The following is a 23752-nucleotide window of genomic DNA, read 5'->3' on the forward strand; positions in this document are numbered from 1 at the left end:
AGTTTACAATTTGTTTTCTATAGGTGGAAAAGTATAAATTTATAGCAATCCGTCATTTTGAGGACTTGACTTTTTTTTGGCCAGCTACAAATATAAAACTGAAAGGAAAAGAGGAAAAGACTACCTGTGTGTACAAACATAAATCATGTAATGTTTGTGCTGTTACTGATGGAAAATAAGACAGATTTTCATGTGATTATTGAACATACATAAATACTCTTGCTGCATGATGTGGTACTACAATACATTTCAAAGAGGACCTTTTATATATTAAAATACAAAAATACGCTTTGTTAAAGGATTAAAGAAAATAACTTAAACTCTGAGAAGCAAGAAAATTCATAGTTGGGACGGAAACTCCTTATGCCTCTGTATTGCAATAGTTAGGCCAAATTTTGCCCTCAAAAGTTTGAAAAATCCCCTTGATTTTCAGTGGGATTTATGCAGGCATATGAAGGCAAACAGTGATTAAAGATGGGAGTTTCAGAACATTCTTGCTATATTGCGGATTCAAGTCATATCCTCAGTTACTTTAACAGTTTAGGTTTATTTTTGTTTACAGTAATTTTAAAATAAAAGAAATGAGGCACTGATACGGTATGGCTTATTTGTGTCAGTGTACCGTATTTTTGTTTCTAAGGGTTTGACACCATGAATAACCTAATGCATCAAGGGAAAGAGTAATTTCTTTGATAACCCAACTGTTTGCCCATTGTGTCTAATGACAAACTGTGATATACCAAGGGTAAAACTATTGATTCACTGGAATAGCTTAGTTCTAATGGAGTTGAACCTTTATACGATAAATGTTTTGTCATGTACTTACTGTACATGTACAGTAGCTGCATTAAGGACCTAATCCTGCAGTCTTGACTCTGAGAGAACGACCACTTTAATGGGAACTTTGTCTGAGTGCAGGACTTTGTCCTAAAGGTAGTTTAAAGATAATTTTTTTTTTTTTTTTGAACAACTTAAACCCGAAATCACTTAAAAAAAAAAAAAATTCCCTCAAACAAAAAATAAAGGGCCAAAGTTGATTTTCTTTAAATTTTGAAAAAGAAAAATATGCTCTTTGGCTAAAATCTTGTATACCAAATTCAAACCTGAAACACCTCTGCCCCCCATTGTTATAAACTCTTGAAAATATGGTTTTACAATGGACTCTTCTAGTGACCCTTAACTACAGTGTCTTGAATGTAACATTAAAATAAATAAGATAGTGTAGTACAGATAAACATGCCTCCAAATCATATACCCGTTGTGCAATGAAACCATAATTCTGAAGATGAAAGGAGAAGCTTATTTGAAACTATTAAATGATTTTTATATGCAATTGAGGTTTTGGTTTCTTTCCAAGAGTTCCTTTACTAGTTTCTCTAGAGAGAAGAGATGCTCATCCACATCTTCTGGTACAAGATTCCTGATGGAATTGGCAAGTTCAAACAAGTATTCTGTGTTTCTTCCACTAGGACCAACTGCATTAAAAATCTGTTCAGCAATATCTTCTAGGGGTGCTGGACCAAGATAGTTAGGATTATCACAAGTTCCAATATATAATAATACATTAAATGGTTTTATTGAGGGATCTTTTGGATAGAAAATGACAGTTGTAGTCCTGTAGCCTCCTTTCTCTCTGAAGTCGAGGTATGCCTTTACTTCAACTTCTTGTCCTGCGGGCAATCTGTAAGCAACACCCCATACACAACCCTGTTGAAGAACACAACCAGAAAGGTAAATCCAAACACTGAAAGGATACTAGCAATAAACTTAATTTAAAACCTATTTTGTTGGTAGAGCCCTTTCTACAAATAGTTTTCTCCCCGTCACCCTCTCCCTTCTTTATTTAGGAAAAGAGCTGAAATCAAAATGGTGGTTCTTGTTTAAGAACTCTCAGTTGACGTTAATTATGCCAAATTCTTTCTGCACCGTATTACTGATATTGGGCTTAGTTTTAGAAATAAAGGAAATTTGGTGCAATTTATTTCTGCTAACACTGTCTAGTTGTTGCATCTGAATTTAGAGCACTAAACACACAGGTTCATTTCTGTTAAATAATGTTTGCTAAAGCATCAGCAGAGGGAATACAAAATGAGTTTTCACAATCTCACAAAAATAGATTAAAAATAAATTCCTTAGATGGAGTGGTAGATTTAAAAGTAATTTTCATTAGATTATTCTTTTTAGGTATATCAAGCTTCATTTCTAAAACCCTGAATATTGCTTTATTCTGAGACCTGTATTTTAAAGGATTTGTGTTTTAATTTATATGTACCACCAGTGTGTAGAATTCAAAGAGAGAAGGCTATCTTAAAGTTTAGGCTTTATTTTCTACTACTGGGGAAATTCTGCACATGCACATAATTAATGAGCCCCACACATTTTTAATTTTTTGCACAGAAAAAAGCTTCTGCTGAAAAGTTGCTGCAGTTCCATCTTTTGCCAACCAGAGGGAGCTGTGGTGATAGAATGCAGCAGCTCCCAGCCAGTAGGGAAGAGAGAGCACCTTCTTCACAGCACTTGTAGGGCCAGGTCAGGAGACAGGGCTATGGGGAGGCAGACAGTGTGGAGTGACGGGGGTTCAGACAGGGACTCATAAGGGCTAGTCAGGGAGGACAGACTGGGGCAGGGGCTGAATGGGAGTGGAGGCACAAGGCCACATGGTGACGGGGGAGTGGCTGAGTGGGGGCACGGAGACGCATGGGGAGGGGGTGTAGAGCCACATAGGGACAGGGGTGGCTGAGTGGGGGCACAGAGACAGATGGGGAGGGAGTGCAGGGCCACAGGAGGTGGGGAGTGGGTGTCTGAGTAGGGGAGGAGGGACACATGTCTGATGAATGGGATAGGCTTGGGTCTGCATGGGGGAAGCTCCCTAACAGGTCCCTTCCCCCAAACAACCTATACTTCTCCCACCCACATCCAACTCTCCAAGTTCACACCCTGGCTCCTTTCCAGCAATTATTTTCCTCTCCCTCAGCTCCTCCGTTACCCCTGACTCCCTCCCAGCCTTTGCACTGCTTCTGGGGTGTGTGGGAAATATGGTTCTGTATTGTAGTTTTAAATGAATTATTACTCAGTGTATTAATATGCCTAGTGAAGCATCTATTTGTCAAAAAAAATTTCTGAATTTTTTTGTTGTCTGTATTGTTACAGACATACTTGCTGACAGGTATTTTGAAATAAATGATAAAAAATAATTGAAACTGGTGTGATTATATTGTGTTATTTTGACAAATAAAATATGAAGAATTTTGCAGAATTTGAAAATAGTGTGCAGAATTTTTAATTTTTTGGTGCAGAATTCCCCCAGGAGTAATTTTCTCAGAACTAAACCCTATATATCAACCCTATATGCCAACAACACTGTTAGCAGAAATGGCATTAAAATATCTTTAAGAATCTGGATGTTTAGCTATGTGTCAGAGCTAGGTGGGAATTTTCGGAGGAAACGTTTTTTGGTCAGAAAATGCTGATTCATTAAAACCAAAACTTCTAGTGGAAATGTATCTTTTTCCAAAAAAAAAAAAAAAAAAAAGGAAGCCAAAAAAAAAAACCGCAAGGTGGGCAAGGCCACGGTGTAATTTCTGGTCAAAGATAGAGACCTGAGCCCAGAACAGCCAACAGTTTCATGCTTGGGGCACTCACCTGGGATGTGGGAGACTCAAGTTCAAATCCCTGGTTTGAATCAGGCAGAGTAGGGACTTGAACTTGGGTCTCCCTCATCCCAAGTGAGTGCCCGAATCACTAGGCTCTTGGCTGTTTTGGGATGGTCTCTCTCTCTCTCTTTTTTTGCAAAAATGTTTTTTTGAAAGGTCTAGGATTTGTTCCAATGAGAAACAAAACCAAGGTTGAATCCTCAGTTCTTCACAAAACAGAATTCTTGTTTCCTGGCCAGCCCTAATGGTTTGTCTACAAAGCTACAATTCCAAGAGCTTTAATTGTATTTTGGCTTTGAGATAGTAATCTCTCCCTCCCTTTTATATTTTCAAACAAGAAGAGAAATCCTAGTGACTGATCCCAGTGAAATCTGTATACGTACAGTGATCATGCCACCAGTGCTTAGCAGTGATTTTTAGATGAGGCCTTAATTTTTTGTTACATTCCCTGTCCAGCTGTCTTCTCCTGCAACTTTCCAGAAGGCAGAAAAAAGAAATGGTGATTTCTAGGATACCCATTAAGGCAATGATATTGTTTCTTACTAAAGGAAGTTACTTATTTTTGAATTAATTCAGAAATAGCCTCAAATTTAACCTGCCCTTCATAGGACACTACAAGAGGAATCCATTGTTGACATGAAGTTGGTATAAAAATCCTTGGGACGTTACTTATTTTGCAGTTAGATCATATTGTGTACAACAAAACATTAAAAATACTTCAGTTAGAAAAAACAACTACTACAAGTGTGTGACGGTTACTTGTCATAATGAACTGTGTTTTATTTCCTTCCCCTGGGACTGCATCTGGTTCAACCATGCAGTCCATGATGAACCAGAGGAAACTACTGTTTTATCCCTTTCTGTTTTATCCCTTTCAGATGTAGTAGTTTTATCTTTGGCCAATACTACTTCAAATGGGTATGTCAGTACCAGTAACCCACACCTCTCCCCAGATTGTTTTCTTATGTGGATAAGCTCTAAGAGTTTGGGTGCAGGAGAAATTTCTGTTTGCTTCTAGATGCAAGTCTCCTCTTGAGCTGTGGGCTACCTCTATTGCTTATGCATACTGATGCTGAAACAATGAGAATATAAGTCTTGTTGTTGCAGAAACAAGGATGTTATAATACAACTGTTATGGGCAAAACAGTTCATGGGTTTGGTATTGGATCTAGAGGAGTACTGGCTCAGATGTCAAAAGGAGGAGGCAATATGACAGTTTCAAGGGAAGCGTTCTAGCTCCTACCCCGGGTTATTTATTTTTTAAAATAATTTTCAATGAACTACAAAGAGAGAGTGTTTAAAGCAGTTCTCCAAAACAACATTTTAAAATTCAAGTTACCTCTCCACCTTTCATTCACTTTTGTTTTAGCCATTTGCGCTCAATTTAATTATAAACAAACCAACTGTTGAATCAGTTGATGGTCTGTCTATAATGTGTGATATTCTCAAAATAACTTAAGGTTGTATCTAAATCAAGATTTAAAAAAAAAAAATCTGGTGGTTTGCTCTGGGACTCCTGCAATCACAAATAAGTTGGTTTAACAATACAAATACAGCAAAAACAAACATAACCATTCTTTGCTTATATGGGAGTGTGTGTATAACATAATGGTATCCAACAGTACTGTAGTGTGAAAAAAATTTACCAGAAAGATACAGAAAGTCACATTGACAGACACTGTACTGCATTGTGCTTGTTTTGTCAGCTACAAAAACAGTTGAAGTTTATGATTACGGTTACATTTACCTCTATTCATTGCTACCATTTCAGGGAAATGTCAATGTTACAAGTATTTTGCCTCACTGAATAATAATTAAAAGTACAGTGAATCTTCACTGTTACGTCAGGCATGAGCCCTGTTTAGACAAACTCCCTCCAAGGTGCCCAAGCCTCTGCACATTATGTACACTGGCTACACACCAGGCTCACCCTAGCCCAACTGATAACTAGGCTAGCATGTATGACCTAAAAAATGAGAACTACCTCAGCTCTTTGCAAGGAATTTATTTAAATGAGCTCCCTGCCTCTTCTCGCACCACTGCTCACTAGCTTAGTGTCCTCCCTTTCCCAAATTCAGTTGTACTTGATAATCCCCCCTTCCTCCCCAATCTAAAATAAATGAAAATCCAGGATGTCTGACGGAATTTACCAGTGGACTGTTGTGGACCCCATGTCTAATAAGAGTGGAGTGGTGACTCCTACTATTTCTTCCTCTGCACACTGATTCTTATTTGGGTTTGTGGAAAATCTTAAGTTTGGACCTTGTTTCCCCTTCCTAATTTAGCATTGCTCTGGCTCCTCTAATGTTTCCTCCTTGACTGATTGACATTTATCAGGCAGCTAGGTAAGAATCTACCTGCCATCTCCATCCCCATCTAGCCTCTTGGGCCTTACCCACAGTCTCCATTTACATATTCAATTCATCCCTGGAGCCATATTTTTCCTGGCAGCAGTTCTAAAGCCAAAACCTGCATTATCATATCAGAGGGAAATCCCTATTGAAAAAGGAGTAGCCTTTGGGTTTACAAAGCTTGGGAGGCTCGGGAAGCTTTAGTGGGTCAGCAACCACAAACAATTTTAGGCTGAATAGAGCTGTTAGATGGGAGAAAAGTTTGGCAAACTCTAAATAATAGGTAAATCTTCTTTTGAGATTTTGTTCCCATTCTAAGACCAGTGCTCTGATTTGGGTGTCTTGAAACGAAACCAAAGAGTTGTCATATAACGATTGCAAAAAAGTGTATGCAAGATCATCCACTAGTCTCAGGTCTTTGGACAGACTAAAATGGTTCCAAAATTGGCTGTAGACCGCTGATGCTCACTTCCAGATGGTTCACAATGGTGAAGCCTCTGTCAGTCTTCAAGCAGTAATGATTCATGCTAGGTATAGCTTAATGCCAGACTCTTGGTTCTTATGGAGGTGTTTTAAATGGCTGAACTTAAACACCCATGCACCTCTGCATCCTGCACAGATTAATGTTTTCTTGCGTGGAAGCTTCTTTGTAAATTTAACTGAAAGTTCCTGGAGTGCACCAAAATTGGTGTAGCAAAGGCACAGAATGATAGTGTAAAGTGACCTGGACTAATTTGAGCAGGGGAGGCTGCAGGATGGGGGATGTTTGGTACTAATAAATGTAAAATTCTACCCCCAGAGAGAGGAAATGAACAGTAGAGTTACACAACTGGGGATGTGGTGGGTTTATAGATCCCTCATTACCTGTGAGAGAGTGACAGAGCAGTACTGGCCCAAGAAGGTCCTGCCCCTCAAGAGTTGCAGAGAATGCTCCAAATGGAGGATCTGCTTAAAAGGGGACTCTTGCAGTCAAAGAGGGGCAGAGTGAAGAAGAGGCTGCCTGCAGGAAGGAAGCCAGTTCCTCTTTCGCCAATTCCTCTTCTGGGACAGGAATCCACAGGGGAAGGCTTGGACTGTGGATAAGGCCCAAGAGGCTAGACCTCTTCCCTCCTCTCCCCACCCTTTCCCCCCTCTTTGACAAAGGGGAATCATTGGACACTGGGAAGGGAGTTGGGAAGCCCCTACTGACTATATAGATAATTGAGACTGTTTGACCAACCTTCCACTGGGAGGGAAGCAGAGTGCTGTGACCTCACCCCAAACTGAGGAGAGAATAGGGGAGGTAGGAAATACTCCAGACCAGCTTCCCCTGCGCCATCTCCCTAGAGGGGACTGAGATACTCCTCATGTCTTCCCCCTTGGGCCTGGACTTGGTGGAGAGGGAGGGCCCAGGTCCTCGTCCCCTGCCTTCCTCCCCTTGTCTGACTGGGGGAACCTGAAGGATGGGCTATAACTTGGCTGCCAGTCCCTGAGATTGCCCAGCAAGGCCACACAAGGACTTTGGGTGCTGTTGAGCCATGGCCTGCCCTCTACTACAGGGGGACAATATGGTCTGCACCTCTGCAATAAACTTTATTTTGTGTGTCTCAAAATATTATCCTATTACATTGTTTGATTACAAGATGGTGTATTGCTTCAAGAAAAGGATGGGAGAGGATATGACCGCACAAGACTTGATGGGGTGTTAGAACGTTTTAATTATGAAATAGCATGTACTCTGCCCAATTCTTTTCAACTGAGGGCCACAATGACACAGGCAATTCTCAACTGATGCACGGTGCTAACTCCATGTCAGACCTATTAGTTCCAAACTAAGGGCCTGATTCTGTGATGTGCTGATATAGTTTGGTTGATATCAGTGGGAGATGAGGACACTCAGTATCCTGCAGGAATGGGCTGTAGAAAAGGACTCCTGCCATAAATTTAAATCTGGAAGAGAGAAGGAAACACAGCCTCCCCTTAGAACACCCAGATTCATAATTCATGCACTATATAAGTCTGAGAATGATCCATGCTAGACAATTTGCATTAAGGTCATGTGTATGAAAGGATAAACGAATAACACTCAAATGATTAATATGGTTTCATATTGCAGTTAACACAAATGGCTTGAATGCATACAAACCAACTATATGAACTATACACCTTATAAAGATGACATGCTAAAAGAGGCTAAATAAATCTAGTCCTGCTACATAAGAGCACAGTCCTGTTGCCCTAGCTCATGTGGGTAGTCCGACTGGGAGTCATGGGAGCCCTTCAGTGGGATGATTAATGGTGAGCAAGAACTACCGGACTAGGCCATAATAAAGCAGTTGCATGTAAAATCATGTTTCCTTGTCACAATCTGACAAGACCAGATATCTGGGCAAACCCCCTCCCTTGTCTCCCCCAAAATAATAATAATACTTCTTGCTATTTTATAAATCTGAAAAAAATGTAGGTTTTCTTTTACATGGACAGATTTAATGCCCAATTCTGCCATTCTTCCATGTGTTTTACTCTGCAAATATTACAATGGGACTTTTCATGGAAAAAGGGCTTGCCCATCTGTAGTAAGACTAGCAGAATCAGGCCTCTAACCATTCCCAAAAAGGAGTTTTTGTTTAAGATCACAATATTCATCAGTTCATCTTTGAATCAAAGAGTTTAAGCAAGAGTTACTGTGGCTTAATCTTGACACAGGCCAGATTGTATTTTAGGGAAGCTATTTTATGGGATGTTCCATCAGAACACTGTGTCAAACTGGTAATAGCGTCCAGGTTGTATAAATTTGACAGTAGCAAAACTCTGTTTGTTTAATCAAGGCCGTTAATTTGAGTATTCAGGAAGATGCTTAAAACTCTGCCTTCAATAATCATAAAGCCAAAGCACTTCTAGTTGCTTTTAGACTAAATAGCTAAACTAGATCAGTTGAAAGCCATTATATGTACAATTTTGTATAACATTCAGATTTTAAGAACATGTTCTGAAAGCAAGAAAAAAATCAGTTATTTATCTACACATAAGAATATGCAGATTCATAGAGACCTTAAGTTCTGAATGCAGTAGGACATTTATAGGCTTAGAATAAATATTACGTACAAAAAAGAAGTACTATACCTCAGGATCTTCAACAAGAGTCACAACTCTTCCAGGCTAAAATGAAAAGATTGCTAGTTCAGTGAAAAGCTTTTTTTGTCAAATCATTAGCAAAAGTGAACAGTAAAAAAAAAAAAAAAATTTTTTTTATTAAATGGACAGAGAACCAAACAAAGAATCTCATTGAAGTCTATCTCTTTAGATGATTGGAGCTCTAGCGTGTGTGTGTGTGTATACACACCTCTACCCCGATATAACGTGACCCGATATAACCCGAATTCTGATATAACACAGTAAAGCAGTGCTCCGGGGGGGGAGGGGCTGCGCACTCCGGCAGATCAAAGCAAGTTCGATATAATGCGGTTTCACCTATAACGCGGTAAGATTTTTTGGCTCCCGAGGACAGTGTTATATTGAGGTGTGTGTGTGGTGAAGTGATCTGTATTAGAAAACAATATGGGACTTAATTGGTGGTAAATAAAACTTTAGCTTTTAAGTGGAAGTGGTAGGAACACAGAAATAAAGTTAAGGTTGTAGACAAACAATTTTGAGTTCCTTACTTTTGAGAGTACTGTTCAGAGCAACTCCTGCTGCCATTAAGACGACAATGGCAATCTTGACTTCACTGATGTAGGATTGCGCTCTTACTGCTTTTCCAAAAAATTGTGTATGTAAGACATTCTCAGTCTCTTAGATTTTAGTCTGAATTTATATATGCTGCCAGATCAAGTCTGTGAGAAACTAATATGTAATGCCTTTCCCACACATCAATTTTCAATAAGGGTTTATGCCAATAAATTACTTAACTGTGGTATAAAGAATTAAATTAACTGGTTTATGAAAACTTCTATTGTTGATTTCTGCTTATTTTTGTCATCTTACCATTTTCCAGCAACAAACAAACAAACAAAAAACCAACAAACCATGTCCCAATAAGAACACATTCTGGGTACATGAGATTGCAATGAAGTACATACCCTTTGGGTGCTGAAATCACTCACTCCTGCCTCATAATGGATTTAATGCATGTTTGTGTTTTTGTTAATCACATCCCGTTTTCTAATATTTTCAGATTTTTTATTTGCATGACTTGCATTTGCCTCTTCAGTTACCAAACAGTCCAGGGGGAAAAGACTCAAAATAAGTTAAAACTTTAAATTCAATGGTAGGCCATAAAGATGAAGAGTGAGTTTCTGATATTTCCAGTAAGCGTGAATGATGGCGCCAAATTGTACATTCACTTAAATACTTGTCATTCCCACTGATGTTCATGGGAGCTGTGACATACATCTGAAAGCAGATTTTGGCCTTAATGGTTTATAGTACCAGAGGAGTTCTTATCCAGGGAGAGGATAAGGATAACCTGTCCCTACTGGAGTTTTTGCAGTAACATCAGTCTAAGACGTTATACTTAAACTCCAGCCTTTATCTGACAGTGCCTCTCTCTGGAGGGTGCAGGTTTTTAGGCAGACATCTTTATTGCATTGAAGTCAATGGGGAGTCACACGTGCATCTAGGAGTAGAGTTTCTCTGTTGTAAGTTGGCCCTAAAATAAAATTTAACTCAACAGGGATGAGCTCTGACCTGTCCTTATGAGTGTATATTGTGAAAAGGGGGAAAACATGAATTCATCGGGTTTATGCCAACTAGCTAACAGAGAGAAAATTAGTAGAATTGAAAAGTATATAACTTTGCTCCTGTACCAATACATTTACATATAATATAGTGCGCAGACTTTGAACGTGTAAAGAGCCTAGCTTGTATAGACTAAAGCAAGATAATCAGACTTCTGGCTGACAGTCCTTGATTCTTTCTCAGAAAAAGTTGATGTTACTTTTTACGTGTACTGTAATATCTCAACTCTGATTGCTTTGCTTTCTGTTCTGGGGAAGATTGTTTAATCTATTTTTTTTTAAAATGCTGTAGTACTAAAAAGCTGTTCCCATTTAACACCATCACACTCCGGAGTTAGACAAAAACATGAAACAAACAACAATAACTTAAAGTCCAACAGGCCCATTCCTTCCTTCCTCCTAATTTGACTTTCTTTTTGGCAATGTGCCATGTGACTCTTTTTAGCAAAATTAATTAGTCGCATTCACTTCTGCTTCAATTCATTACTTTCACATATTTGAATCCTTTGGGTAATCTCCTAGTCCAAACGTTGGGCTTTTCTTTTTCTTTCATCTTTAAGTATATCTGACAGTAGTCCACTTCTTCCATGATGATTGAGAACCACAAAATCTCTTCCCCTTCAAGTCCTCATTCAAAGTGTTTAATACTCAAAGTTGTGTCGATGCTTCAGTTTGGTAGCAGTGAATGCTCTGTATCCAAACAAACAACAGAAGCTAGACTTCTCAGTATTAATGTCATAATTTTCTCTTCTTGTTTGTCTAGTGATCAAATTTTCCATTACTTCTGAAATCACAGGGATAGAGGACTTTCATTAAGGGTGCCACCAAACACTAATTCATCAATGAGTGGTAGCGGATTTCAGTGATATGTAAGGGTAGCCCCAGTAAAATAACAAAAGGATATTTGACTAGCATATCTTTTATTTGTTCAGTTTCTTCTGTCAATATTTTTTTGACTGAGTGGGCACCCCAGATATTGGAGGTAGGGAAACCTACCCCTCCACCCCCATGTCAGTGGAGGTATTAGATATATTTTTATTTTCACTGTTTTAAGATGCAACTGATACAAAACCTGGTGTGGGTTTTTTATTTGTATTAAACAACAATTAAGTTATGCTGTACAAATAGTCTTATAACAATATTTTCTGTTATTTCTGCTGAGTTCTGCATGTCTGCCTTTCTCTCTCATTCTTTTCCTAAAAGTATACTTGTATACAGGGTCTGTTACATTTAAAATTCTGTCTGTATGAGAGCTCATTTTTCTCTGTCATACTTTCCCCAAAGCTGAGTTCAGGTTTTGTTTGTTTTCTTTATGCCTATTCAGTCTGAGAATGCTGAACTATGTAGTGTTGAGTTTAATCTGCAAATATTGAGACAATGGTAGAGGACTGTTATACAAAAATTAAAAACAAATGTAATTCAAAACCTATATATTTTGTATATCGTCAAAAGCTGAGTTTTTTAAAACCTACTCTTCCTGTATTTTTTTAAACTCCCTATTCTTGAGTTCAGATTATAAATTTCTCTGTGTAGAATTATAAGAGACATTAAAGAGCTAAATTCCCTGTATGTTTTATTCTAAATTTCTAAAGTTTTACTGACCCCTGTTGGATAGATGGACTTTGGGATACATAGCTGTGGCCAGATGTCTCTTAGATTCTGGACATTCTACTGTTTTCAATCCAGTGTTTTCGTACTTCTTGGTAGTCAGTCTATAATAGTTTTCTGCTTATGTGCCCAGTAGTGTGTTAGGGCCAGATTCTGCCATTCACTTGCTCTATGGAGTGCCCTAGGTCTCTTGTAGGAATCACAAGGACTTCTGAAGGTATAAAGCACTATTCAACATGAGTAAGAGTGGAAGAATCTGTCCCATTGTTTAGCAATTTCTGATTTAGCCAAAGTATATAGGCAAACAGACTAAGATCTTTACTTGCTAGTTGAATAAAAAAAATTGGCCTATGTGATGGGCATGCTACTGGTTCCCTTCCAAGCTTGGGAATGATAGCTATTGCAAACTTTCATATAGAGGGATGATTTTTAACTACCCTTTTAATGCCACATTAAACACAGGAGGGGGCCTACCAATTTCTTTAAAATGTATATAAACAATCTGTATGGACCAAAGGTTTGCCATTTTTCATACAGTTATGATTATATATGACTCTCTTTCTCTGAGAGATTGTTCATATGTCTGTCTAAAAATAATTCTGGAAGTTTTGCTTTATTCATGTGTATTTTTAAAAAAAATAGTTCTCTGTTATGTAAAGTTTTTTTTTTTTTTTTTAAATGGTAGATTAAATTATTTTGGATGGGAAACAATTATCTCTTCTGTATTCCTAACTGTATCTAGTTTGTATTATTTTCTGTTTTTTCTATCCAACAGCTTATCTCATTTCCTTTTTTTGTATACCTGAGCGATCACATTTTCAGCACCTCAGTTTCCATATATGTTGCTTTGTGGATCTATCAAGATAGACAAATAGCAAACTGGAACCTCTTTTTTTAGTCCATGCAGTAGTGCTTTGAGTATGTCAGTTTATTAAGCTTCGGCAGAGAAGCATAAATGGAAACAGGTACTAAAATGCATGCCCACTCATCCTGATGCATACTCTTCAGGAAGGAAAGTGATGGCAGAGGAATGAGTTTATCTAAAGGCGGTGCAGAATATTTTAATTGTTGTGTAGAGTGCCTGTCTTACATAAAACTACCCATGACTGACCGCATTAAATACTTACTCATGGTCCCTATATTGATGTAAACAATCATCAGTCAGAAATAAGAAAGTTACAGTAAAAGATGTGTTATCTGGCCCTGTACCAACTGGAAATCTCTATAAACCGGAATTTCTAATCTTCATAGAAAGTCTGGCTTATAGTCTGGTTGGCTTGGGTCCAGCAGGCTCCCTACCTGGCTCCATGTGGCTCCCTAGAAGTGGCAACATATTCCTGCTGCTCCTAGGCGGAGGAACAGCCACAAGGGGTTCGGAGTGAGGGAGGAGGCTTGGGGCAGAGGCGCGGGAGGGGGCTCGGGGTGCCGGATCCGGGGGGTGCTCACCTTGGGCAGCTCCCCACAAGCGGCGACCTGTCCCGGCTGCTCCTAGGCGGAGGCGAGGCAGGCAGCTCTGCGCACTGCCTTCGCCCGCAGGTGCCGCCCCCCCCCCCCCCCCCCCCCGCGCCCCAACTCGCAGCCCCTCCTACACCCAAACTCCCTCCCAGAGCCCGCACCCCACACCCAAATTCCCTCCCTCTTAGTTAACTGGCATTTTTCACTTACCAGCACCCCAATTCCCCCAACATGATGGATAAAACAGCTTTTACTGTAAAAAAAATGAGAAACCATATATGTAAATGTCTTGTGTTGTACCCTGAAGCTTATTAGACAAGGGCAAACTTAAAGTGAACTTCAGCGTCAGGTTCCTTCAAATGAGAAAGTTCTGCCACTGCTCCTAGGGAGTAAATCTCCAGGAGGACACAGGAATCTCCTAGCTGATCTTAATGTCTGCAACAGGGTATAGTTTGGAGATGGCCTTTCATAACCAGATTCTAAACCATTCATAGCTTTAAGGGCCTCTTCACTTCTGAGAGAAATTCCAGTGCAAATACTAAAGTCCATATGTTTGAGCCCACCTCACTCCAGGTGTACAGCCATGTTCTGCACTAGCTGGAGTTTTCAGGTAAATCTGAAGGGTAATCCCATGCATAGCAGTCCTTGGCCTGGAAGTGACAAGAGGCATGGATGACAACAGTGAGGTCTGCAGTGAAGTGGCCAGTTACCAGGGTGAATAAAAAAACGATTAAAAAAAATCATTTTTTTATTTAAATCGGATTTTTTTGATAAAAACACTTTTTGAGGAAAAAAACCTATCTAAAGATAGTTTAAACTAAGATACATTATAGCTGAAAGATATCTCATCATGGAATAGGGATTTTAAATTCTAATTCTATAGTACGAGACAATATATTCATGTAATGTTTAAGAAAAGTTTTGTAAATGACTTCCAATAGTTCATGGATTAGGGACCCAATCTTATGGGGTTCCACAGGCTTCTGTATAGAATATTTAGGTTAATCTTTCTATCTACCCAATGGGACTCAGTGCTCAGTCTAGAAGATACCATCAGAGATGCTTAGTTTTGCAGTTCTCAAACTGTGAATTTGTGTCTCCAGAGGTAACATGCTTGTTAACAGCAAAAATGTTTTTAAATAAATAAATAATATATAGAGGTGAGAAACAACAGATGTCAACTCTATTGTCCCTCTGCAAATTTGTGTACACAATCAATCCCTTACCTCTCTCTAAAAGTGCAAAGTTTCAAAAAGTTCAATAAATAGAAGATTGTTGGGGGCAGAATAGATCTGGATAAGGAGAAGAAGTCTGGAGATAAATGTGAGAAGCAAGGGACATATGCTTGTTTTCTTAAAATATTATATGTTTGCTGTTGAAGAAAAAAAAAATCCAGAATACTGATAATTTTTTTTAAAATTAAAAAATAAGATGTCTGATTCTCTTCCCCCACATGCCAACTGTTAGGTCAGATCCTGGTCTTTTTGTATTCTGTAGATCAGAATAAGCTGAAGCATTTAACCTAGGTCTGAATTTTGCCACAATCTTCAATTACATGCATACAAACTCCCGAAAGATGGACACTCGACATTCCTAGATGGGAATCCTGCCCACAAACTACCAAGATTCTACCTTCCACCCGTATGTTTGGTTAGCTGCTCAACAACTGGTTGACCAGTCCCAATCAGGCACAACACAAAAGGTGCTGTAGTGCTACAACAGTGCTGCACAATATGCATCTCTATAATCTTTGAATGTTTATGGCTCAAAAGTCAAATGGAGTATTTGATCAGTGGAAAAGATGACATTTGTCTGTAGACCTTTGATGGTGCTTAATCCCACACACTTTAGTTGGCATACTGAATTCTTGTATCACATATGCATTGCAAATATGAGCACACCGTGCAGTTCATGAAGACAGTCTGCCAGATAATCACACCCTCTGGAACATGAGAATTTTACAGATAAGAAAACTGAGGCACAAAGACAACAGCAAGTCTGGCAGAGCTAGAAGTAGATCCCTTGACTCCCAAGCTTGCACTTTCAACCCCTAGACAATATTTATTGTTAAACATGCTTAGTGTAATTTCTGTGGTCTTTAACAAAGGCATGGAGAAAGAAGTTATTTCATGTTCCACCGTAGGATAGGAAGTATATCCAAAGCATGGAATTTGAACTCTATTAGTAGCATTGAATTTTGTGTATTATCCTATGAAAGATAGGCCTTGAAGCAGCTGAGGCACAGAAGTCTGAGGAGGTGTCTCAGAAAACAGCTGTGTTTCTATCTAGCCTAGTCTTCAACTAAGTGTCTGATGTGTTACCAGGTTATAAAGGCATTCCAAAGATTCCAGTGATAAGCCACAGTGACCATACTTAATATTTATAACCCTATGACCTTAAAAATAATATATACTTTTATGTGAATAAGGCTTATAAAAATAACTTTTAGAGTGTGTGTACAGGGGGAAATAGTTTACAAATTGTTGATACATTGCAAAAGCATAACTCACACTGTGTTTGAGGATTCAGTAATTCCCCAGAAAAAAAACAGCCGTTAACTCCTCTGCAAGGCCCTAAGTAATCTTGGCCCTGACCTGCAATTTCTTTTACCCATCTCCCATTCCTTTCACCCCTACAGCTTCCTTCATTTCCTTTTTTCCAGCTTGACTGCATACTTCCAGCTACCCTGCCTCTTATACTTTAAATGTCTTCCTGCCTAGTTTGCTCCTCTAAACCCACTTCTTCCAACAATCACTTTTCTTCATCAGTAATCCCCACACATAACCTACCAACCATTTTTCAGTGACAAGGAACATGTTTTTTATTGGTTTGAAGAGTGCCATGTAAATTGCTGCAAGATACTATTTTTCATAACTTTAAGTGTTTTCTGAATTTTACACAAACAACTGACATTTCTGTTTTCACAAAAAAAAATTATACATTCATATCTCTTTCTGGGGAAGGATATGATGTAGCAAACCACTGTCTTGTTTTCTGGTGCAGAAGTACTTAATCAAATGTCAGTGAACATCACATTAATGCCTGCTAATGTACTGGCCACTCATGTAAGACTCTCAGACGAATCAAATCAGCATTGTAAAATATAATGGAGCTAGTATACTTAATGCAATGTGTTTTGCAAGAAGGTATTAATAGTAATTTACATTTTTAAATTTGCCTTCATGCGCAGTGTTAACAAGAAGAACAGGAGTACTTGTGGCACCTTAGAGACTAACAAATTTATTTGAGCATAAGCTTTCGTGGGCTACAGCCCACTTCTTCGGATGCATATTCCTTGTGTTAACAAGGAATATATTTCTAATGTAGCATCCTACGTACTATATATTATGGCAGTAATAGCAAGCATTGCATTTTTAACTATTGTTTAACTACATTATTACAATAATGTAAGTTGAGCAGTTAAAGTATGAATACAAGGTCATCATTATGTTAAGCCGAGTTTTGTACAAAAAAGCTTGCAGTCATTGTTGTACATAAAAATGCTCATTATGTCGTCTTTGTTGTACTGACTATGGAATGTTGTAGCAGCAAGTATTTTCAGTAGGTTTTTCAACTTGTAGGCTGGTATTTCACTGCTATACTTTGAAATGGGATAATAGTGTTGAAGGATTGGTTTCACCTGCAATTTACGCACTGTGAATAAATCTGTCCCTGGTGTAATTCCTTGGATTTTAATTCAGTGGCGGGCAACCTGCAGACCGCAGGCTGCACGTGGCCCGTCAGGGTAATCCACTGGCGGGCCACGAGACAGCGTTTACATTGACCGTCCACAGGCATGGCTGCCTACAGCTCCCAGTGGCCGCAGGTTGCCCAGCACTGTTTTAATGGGTTAATGGGTTCACACCAGAGATAAACTGACCCAGTGTAAGGGACACTCCTGACTCTGCATTTGCTTAGTGTATGTTAAAAATAAAGTTATAACATCTTGTATTAGCAGCAGAGTGGCTTTCAGAGCAATAATAAAGTCACACAGAGGGTGCTGTGATACATTTGTGTAGTAGGTTGCAAGTGATAAAACTTCAGAACTAATTATAAAACCTAGATAATGTATATTGTGTATTAGCTCAGTTTTATAATCAACCACAGACTACAGTGTCATCAATCTGACAAGCTAACAATCAAAGAAATTCAGGGTTAAAACAAAATCCAGATTGACTTTACATTCTTAACTCATTTTTTTCTTTAAAGCACCAGCTCATTTAGGGTTAGATTATGCTTCTAGATCCAGCCTTGAGTCAGTGTGTAATCTGCTTTGCCCCAGGAGTAGTCATAGGAGGCATGGTGTCTCAGAGACTCTCCCCTAAGGAACAGTTCCCCTGGTGCTCCCTTCTTATGCAGGAAAACACAAGTGAGAGAGGAATCTGCCACAGCCCTTTTACAGGATTCTTCATGCACACCCACTAGAAAAGGGGTAGGCAACTTATGGCACGTGTGCCAAAGGTGGCACGCGAGCTGATTTTCAGTGGCACTCACACTGCCCCAGGTCCTGGCCACTGGTCCGGGGAGCTCTGCATTTTAATTTAATTTTAAATGAAGCTTCTTAAACATTTTAAAAACCTCATTTACTTTACATACAACAATAGTTTAGTTATATATTATAGACTTACAGAAAGAGCCCTTCTAAAAACTTTAAAATGTATTACCGGCACGCGAAACCTTAAATTAGAGTGAATAAATGAAGACTCAGCACACCAATTCTGAAAGGTTGCCGACCCCTGCGTGACTAGAACCCACTTTGCACACTCCTCTGCACAACCATGGTAGATCAGGGCACAATCTAGTCCATAGTAAATTACAGCTATGACTTCTTTAAAGTCGCCCTGCAAAACAAAGAAATTGGGCATGTGCTGTTTTTGCTGCTTTATAGTATATAAAGGAGGTCCAAAAGGGTTTTTCTCTGTGTGGTTTTACATTAAAAATTTAGATCTTGTCTGTCCTGGAAAATGCTTGTCTTCTATATATGAGGGAAATTTTACAGAAAATCCCACCTGTGTTAGCATCAGTTCAGATGCATGAGCATTATCAAAACTATGAGTGCTAAACACAAAAGTTTCAGCAATTTAATTATGTTGGTATAATTAAAGAAGTTCAAACCCAGTAACATGGACCCAGTTATACTGATATAACAATCTTTTTCTCGTATAGCTTATTCCAGTACAGGAAGGGGAATAAAGCCATATCAGTAAAAGACATATTTATACCACTAAAAGTGCATCCACATTAGGGGAGATGTACCAGTATAACTATTCCAGTAAAGAATTACAGCCATAACCAAAATAGTTATATGGGTACAAAATCTCTATGTAGACCAGGCCTAAGAGGTCTTCCAGCAAATGCAGGGAAGATTGTACTTGATATTTCCTGTAGCTCCGTTTGTAGGTCTGTATTGGCATTCCAGAAGTTCATCCTGGGTTGATAAGGGTCCTAGAAATCTGAAAAAGCTCTTCAGAAATAAAACATGGATCATTATTTTGCTGTTTAATGATGGGATTGTCTTGGTGTTCAAAAAAAAGAGACATAAAAATGTTGTATAAATTAATTACTGCTGATTCATGTTTGCATGAACCTATGCATCCTCCTTTTGAAAATGCAGCATTTCCTTTTTCAATTAGTATAATTCTTACATCTTCACTGGAGCTGCTCTCCTTCAAAGTCAGACTCCAGTTTTAGCTTGGAGTTGCCAATGATGTGTAAATGAGGTGACTGCTTTGGGGGGAAAAACCTCAATGAATAACAGAAAAGTATATTTTAAATTAAATAAAATTAGCATTTACCATTTTTCTTTCATAAAGTAGGGAAACTTACTTGAATATTTGGCCCATTTTCATATACGAGGTCCAGTATGTTAATGATTAGTTAAGTATTTCTGATGACTAAATCATTAGCTACATATGCAGCTGTAAATAAAATAGCCCTGCCCCATCAATGTCATTCCCCTAATTTGCTGGATGTTTCTGTAACCTATTGTTTCCTTAGCATTTGTTGAGCTATTTAGAATTATATAAGGGTGATAGCCCTTGTGCAGAGCGATGCAGGATTTTAAAATGCAGTAAAAATATATTATGCTCCTTCCTGGGGCTTGAAAAATATACCTCCACAGGAAATTGGAAAGGATGCTTACAACTGGAAATTGTTTTAGACTTCATAATCCTGTGGTTTATTTTTTTTAAACACCAGATTAAAAAAAAATAGGCTAAAATCTCTCCTCTTAGTTTTATTAAAAGGCTAAAATTTATAAAGCCCACGCAGAAGGAAGTAGTTTGCGCACATCTCTGCTTTGCTTTAGTGTCCTATTTATAGATTCATACTTCCTGCTTTTAAGATTCAACAAAAATGAGATTTATTTTCTCCTGGCTATTTTGCTAGATGCACATTATCGTTTGGGATATGTTTCTTGCTGCCATTACTGTCTTAGAAGTCTTGCATTGCTTAAAAGATGTCTTATAATGTGAAAGTCTATGATTTAGCTACAAAAATTGACTTTAAGACAGTAAGAATCTCTGAACTATAAGGAGCAGTTAGCACCTAGTACATGTTGTCATCATACAATCATAAGTTGGATGTCACACCTGAAATGGTCACTTCCTAATACTTATGAAAGGAAACTATTTTGAAGCAGAAGGCATGACTTATTCTTAGGATGTATTTGGTTGTGTGTGCAACGTAGACAGGTTTTCATAAGTTTTGAAAAAGTGCTGATAGGATCAGTATAAACACAATAAAAAATTAATAACATCAGCCTCCACTAGGTACTCCCATTTTAAGTGATCACTTTAATTATTTCCTTGCATTTCTACCTTAAGTTAAAATAAGTTTCTCCCTACATGTTAGCGCAGTGCCCAACACAATGGGACCTCATTCTCCTCTGGGATCTTCGGGTGTTACCACCATATAACAAATAATGTTGATAATAATCAACTTGCATTGGTCTCTGTGTAGGCTTATGATAAACTTAATTATATAAACAGATCAAATTCAAATGTTTTTGTCTCAAACTTGGTACTATCACCCTGGTCTTCTTTTCCCTCCTCCATTTTGTTCTTGTTGCATCTTGTCCCTACTTATACCTAGTTCCTGGAACTGCATCCGTGTAGATGGATGCCACCGAAGTCAGTGAGGCTCCACATAGGCACAGGGGAGTCCATCTATATTGAGGCAGTTGCAGATAGGGATCTTAGACTATAAGCTGCAAGGGGCAGCAACTGTTTTAAGAGTATGTTTGTACAATGCTCAGGATGGTGAGGCCCTGGTCCTAACTGGGGCCTCCGGGCACTAATACTTTAATATAAAAATTAATAAAAGTATAAGAAATGCACTGAATTTCACTGGGTTGTTAAAATGATATAGAACGTAGGTTCCTCCAGGGAATAGTGAGTGTGTGCTGCCCACACTGATGGCAGTGGTGATGGTAATGGGATGGTTTACACAAGTGGTGAGCCAGTGTAATTGAATCCACATGTAATAGGAAAATATTAATTTTGGAGCTTTGCCAGCTTTCTTTAGAAGCCCTTTTCACATTGTGAAGTCCTTCAGTTACTCTGATACTACTCAGATTTAGAAGTGGCTCAAGGAAGGATCAATTTACTTATTTCATGCCAAATGGCAAATAGTATTTGTATATAGTATTTTGGATCAGTAATTCCATTGGTAATTGCATCAGTGCTTGAGGTGAGAAATGAACTTCAGTTGAAAGCAGCAGAATGGATTTAGTTTGGGAGATTACAAAACTAGCACTACAAGATCTGAGGCTTGGTCTATGCTACGAATTTATGGTGGTATAACTAATCCACACCCCTGAGCAACACAGTTATACCAACCTAACTCCCTGGTGTAGATAGCACTACGTCGATGGGGGAAAGGTAGAGTACGTACACTAGTGGGAGAAGTTCTCCAGTCAGTGTAGGTAGCGTCTTCAATAAGCGCTATAGCTGTGTCAGTGCAGCACTGTATGTAAGTGTAGACAAGCCCTAAGTATTGTATTGGAAATATAGGGGCATTTTCTAGTTTTGGAAGGCCGCATATGCGGAGTTCTTTGGAAGTTATGTGTATGTCTCCAAAGCCCTGACATAGCTGGTGTGGCTTTGGGATTTCTGAGGTATAACTATTACTGTAGCACAAGATTTCTTTAATACAAAATCAGAACCAATAATTTAAAATTTCTAGCTATGCAGATGATCGTAACACTGTACTTTTAATCATATTAATATTGAAGCTGTTTTTGGCAATTATTCACCAATTACACAAATAAAGGAATACTGTGCTTCTTTGAACAATGCCATAAGAGTGAACCCATTTTACTTTTCAAAAGTTTACTTTTGTATTTCAATAGACTAACAAAATAGAGAGCTTGTACATTTATTACACTGCTCCCTGAATTCCTTCCTTCCTTCTTTAAAGGGATACTGCCAACTCAATTTTTTGAAATTAAGCAATTAAAAAAAATCCAGTTTTTAAAGCATTATTTTAATATATTCTGAAATTCTTTTAAAAACATTCCTTTAAAAATAGTGTTTCAACTCCTGTTTCAGATTATAGAAGGATCTTTTTAGCAAGGTTGAAACTGACTGAGGCCCCAAATATGCAAACACCAAGTGATTCCGTGAGAAGTCCCATGTAAATCAAAAGGACTTAAAAACACAAGTAACTACTCACTTGTAAATGTTGGCAAGATTGAACCCTAAGGCCTCTGTCTTGCAAGCTGTTTCTGCCCCCCTGTGCCAAAGCAGACCTCCATTGTGTTTGGTGTTGTTGCTCTGCATAGCGTATACCCAGCAGATCAGCTTTTGTTAGATTGGGGCCTTAATGACTATAGGGGGAAAGGGTGAAACTAACTGCACAGAATGCTGACAAATACACAAAATAAACGGGGGGGGGGGGGAATAGAGATGTTATTTGTTCTGTTAGTGTCTAACAGAAAGACATTAGTTGTTACATGCAACTAATAGTAGGTACAAAATGTTCAGACCAGTGTGATTCTCCTGCTGATAGTGCAAAAGATTACCCAGTAACTTTGATCATGAAGATGATGTAGGAAGGTAAAAGGGGTGGTGGTTTGTATAAATGTAGAGGTGGAGGACTGTAAAGCTATATATGTGAAATTGATATTAAATATGATGCATTTGGAAGGCAGGGGAAAGATAGAGGGTGTTTTAAAACTATGAAGTTTTGAAATTATGTGAGTGTGTAGTAGAATGGAGATGGGACCTGGGTGAGAGGAGTTTGATTGCGTGTGTGAATGGGACCTGCTTATACATGAGAGAATAGTCGAACTGTGGAAGTATCCTTTGGTGCAGAGAGGACTTGGGGTGTGTATAAGGAGGACCTGTGTGCCTGTAAGGGAGGGGGGGATCTGTTGGGGGTATGTGGGTGCGGGGAGCTGCATGCAGGAATTATGTGTGTATGGGGTGTATTCTAGTGGGGGAGAATGCCTGAACTGAACGTAGGGATCGTTGGGAGGCAAAGGTTGGGGATCTCTATATATGGAGGGGAGCTGAAGAGCGGCCCGTACCTGTATTGGGGGTATGTGGAGGGGTTCCGCTGTGGGATTTGGGTTAATTTCTGTATAAACTCATCGGGCTCAGCTCAGTGCTCCCTGCTTTGGATGGGACGCTGGTCAGCATAGCGTTCCCCCCTCCGCAGCAGATTAAATCTCTGGAACGGGGAGGATGAATAGCAGCTGCCACCGGCACTTCCCCTCTCCTGCCCCCTGGGGGCGGATGATGGGTGCTTCCCTCCCCGGTCCGGGCACCGGCAGGACACGCTCCCTGCTCCCAGCGCTCACCTTGCCCGGCACCCCGCGGTGGTCGGTGCTGCCCTGCCAGAACCTCCTGCTGTAGCCCGTGATGTACCCGACCATCTTGTCCTCGTAGGGGAAATCCACCTTCCAGATGAGGGAGCCGTAACCGAACACCCACATGGTTCTCGTCCCGCCGGCCGGCAGCCGCCCCTG

At 39.2% G+C, this 23752-nt stretch overlaps 2 protein-coding genes across 2 annotated transcripts in view; one reads left to right on the forward strand and one right to left on the reverse strand.

Moving 5' to 3' along the window:
- ASB3 (ankyrin repeat and SOCS box containing 3) overlaps window positions 1-23752 on the forward strand; it is a 115313-nt gene that overhangs the window by 12698 nt on the left and 78863 nt on the right. The gene's annotated exons all lie outside the window — the stretch shown is intronic.
- Window positions 1014-23744, reverse strand: CHAC2 (ChaC cation transport regulator homolog 2). The gene is made up of 3 exons (XM_024204100.3): window positions 23585-23744; window positions 9107-9142; window positions 1014-1707 (listed from the first exon to the last, which is right to left on the reverse strand). Exons 1-3 carry the CDS (start codon window positions 23717-23719, stop codon window positions 1324-1326), a joined length of 555 nt encoding a protein of 184 aa, XP_024059868.1. The 5' UTR covers window positions 23720-23744; the 3' UTR covers window positions 1014-1323.

This window comes from Terrapene carolina, unplaced genomic scaffold, assembly GCF_002925995.2.
Source record: "Terrapene carolina triunguis isolate 2854851 unplaced genomic scaffold, T_m_triunguis-2.0 Scaffold120, whole genome shotgun sequence".
NCBI classification, from domain to species: Eukaryota; Metazoa; Chordata; order Testudines; family Emydidae; genus Terrapene; species Terrapene triunguis.

What these genes read in the sequence shown, in the direction of transcription:
- CHAC2 (XM_024204100.3), bottom strand. Translation starts at nt 23,719, where the DNA reads ATGTGGGTGTTCGGTTACGGCTCCCTCATCTGGAAGGTGGATTTCCCC. An exon ending in ACCGCGGGGTGCCGGGCAAG is followed by an intron (nt 9,143 to 23,584) that starts GTGAGCGCTGGG and finishes TTTTCATTTTAG; the next exon opens with CCTGGAAGAGTTGTGACTCT. An exon ending in CTCTTGTTGAAGATCCTGAG is followed by an intron (nt 1,708 to 9,106) that starts GTATAGTACTTC and finishes GTTCTTCAACAG; the next exon opens with GGTTGTGTATGGGGTGTTGC.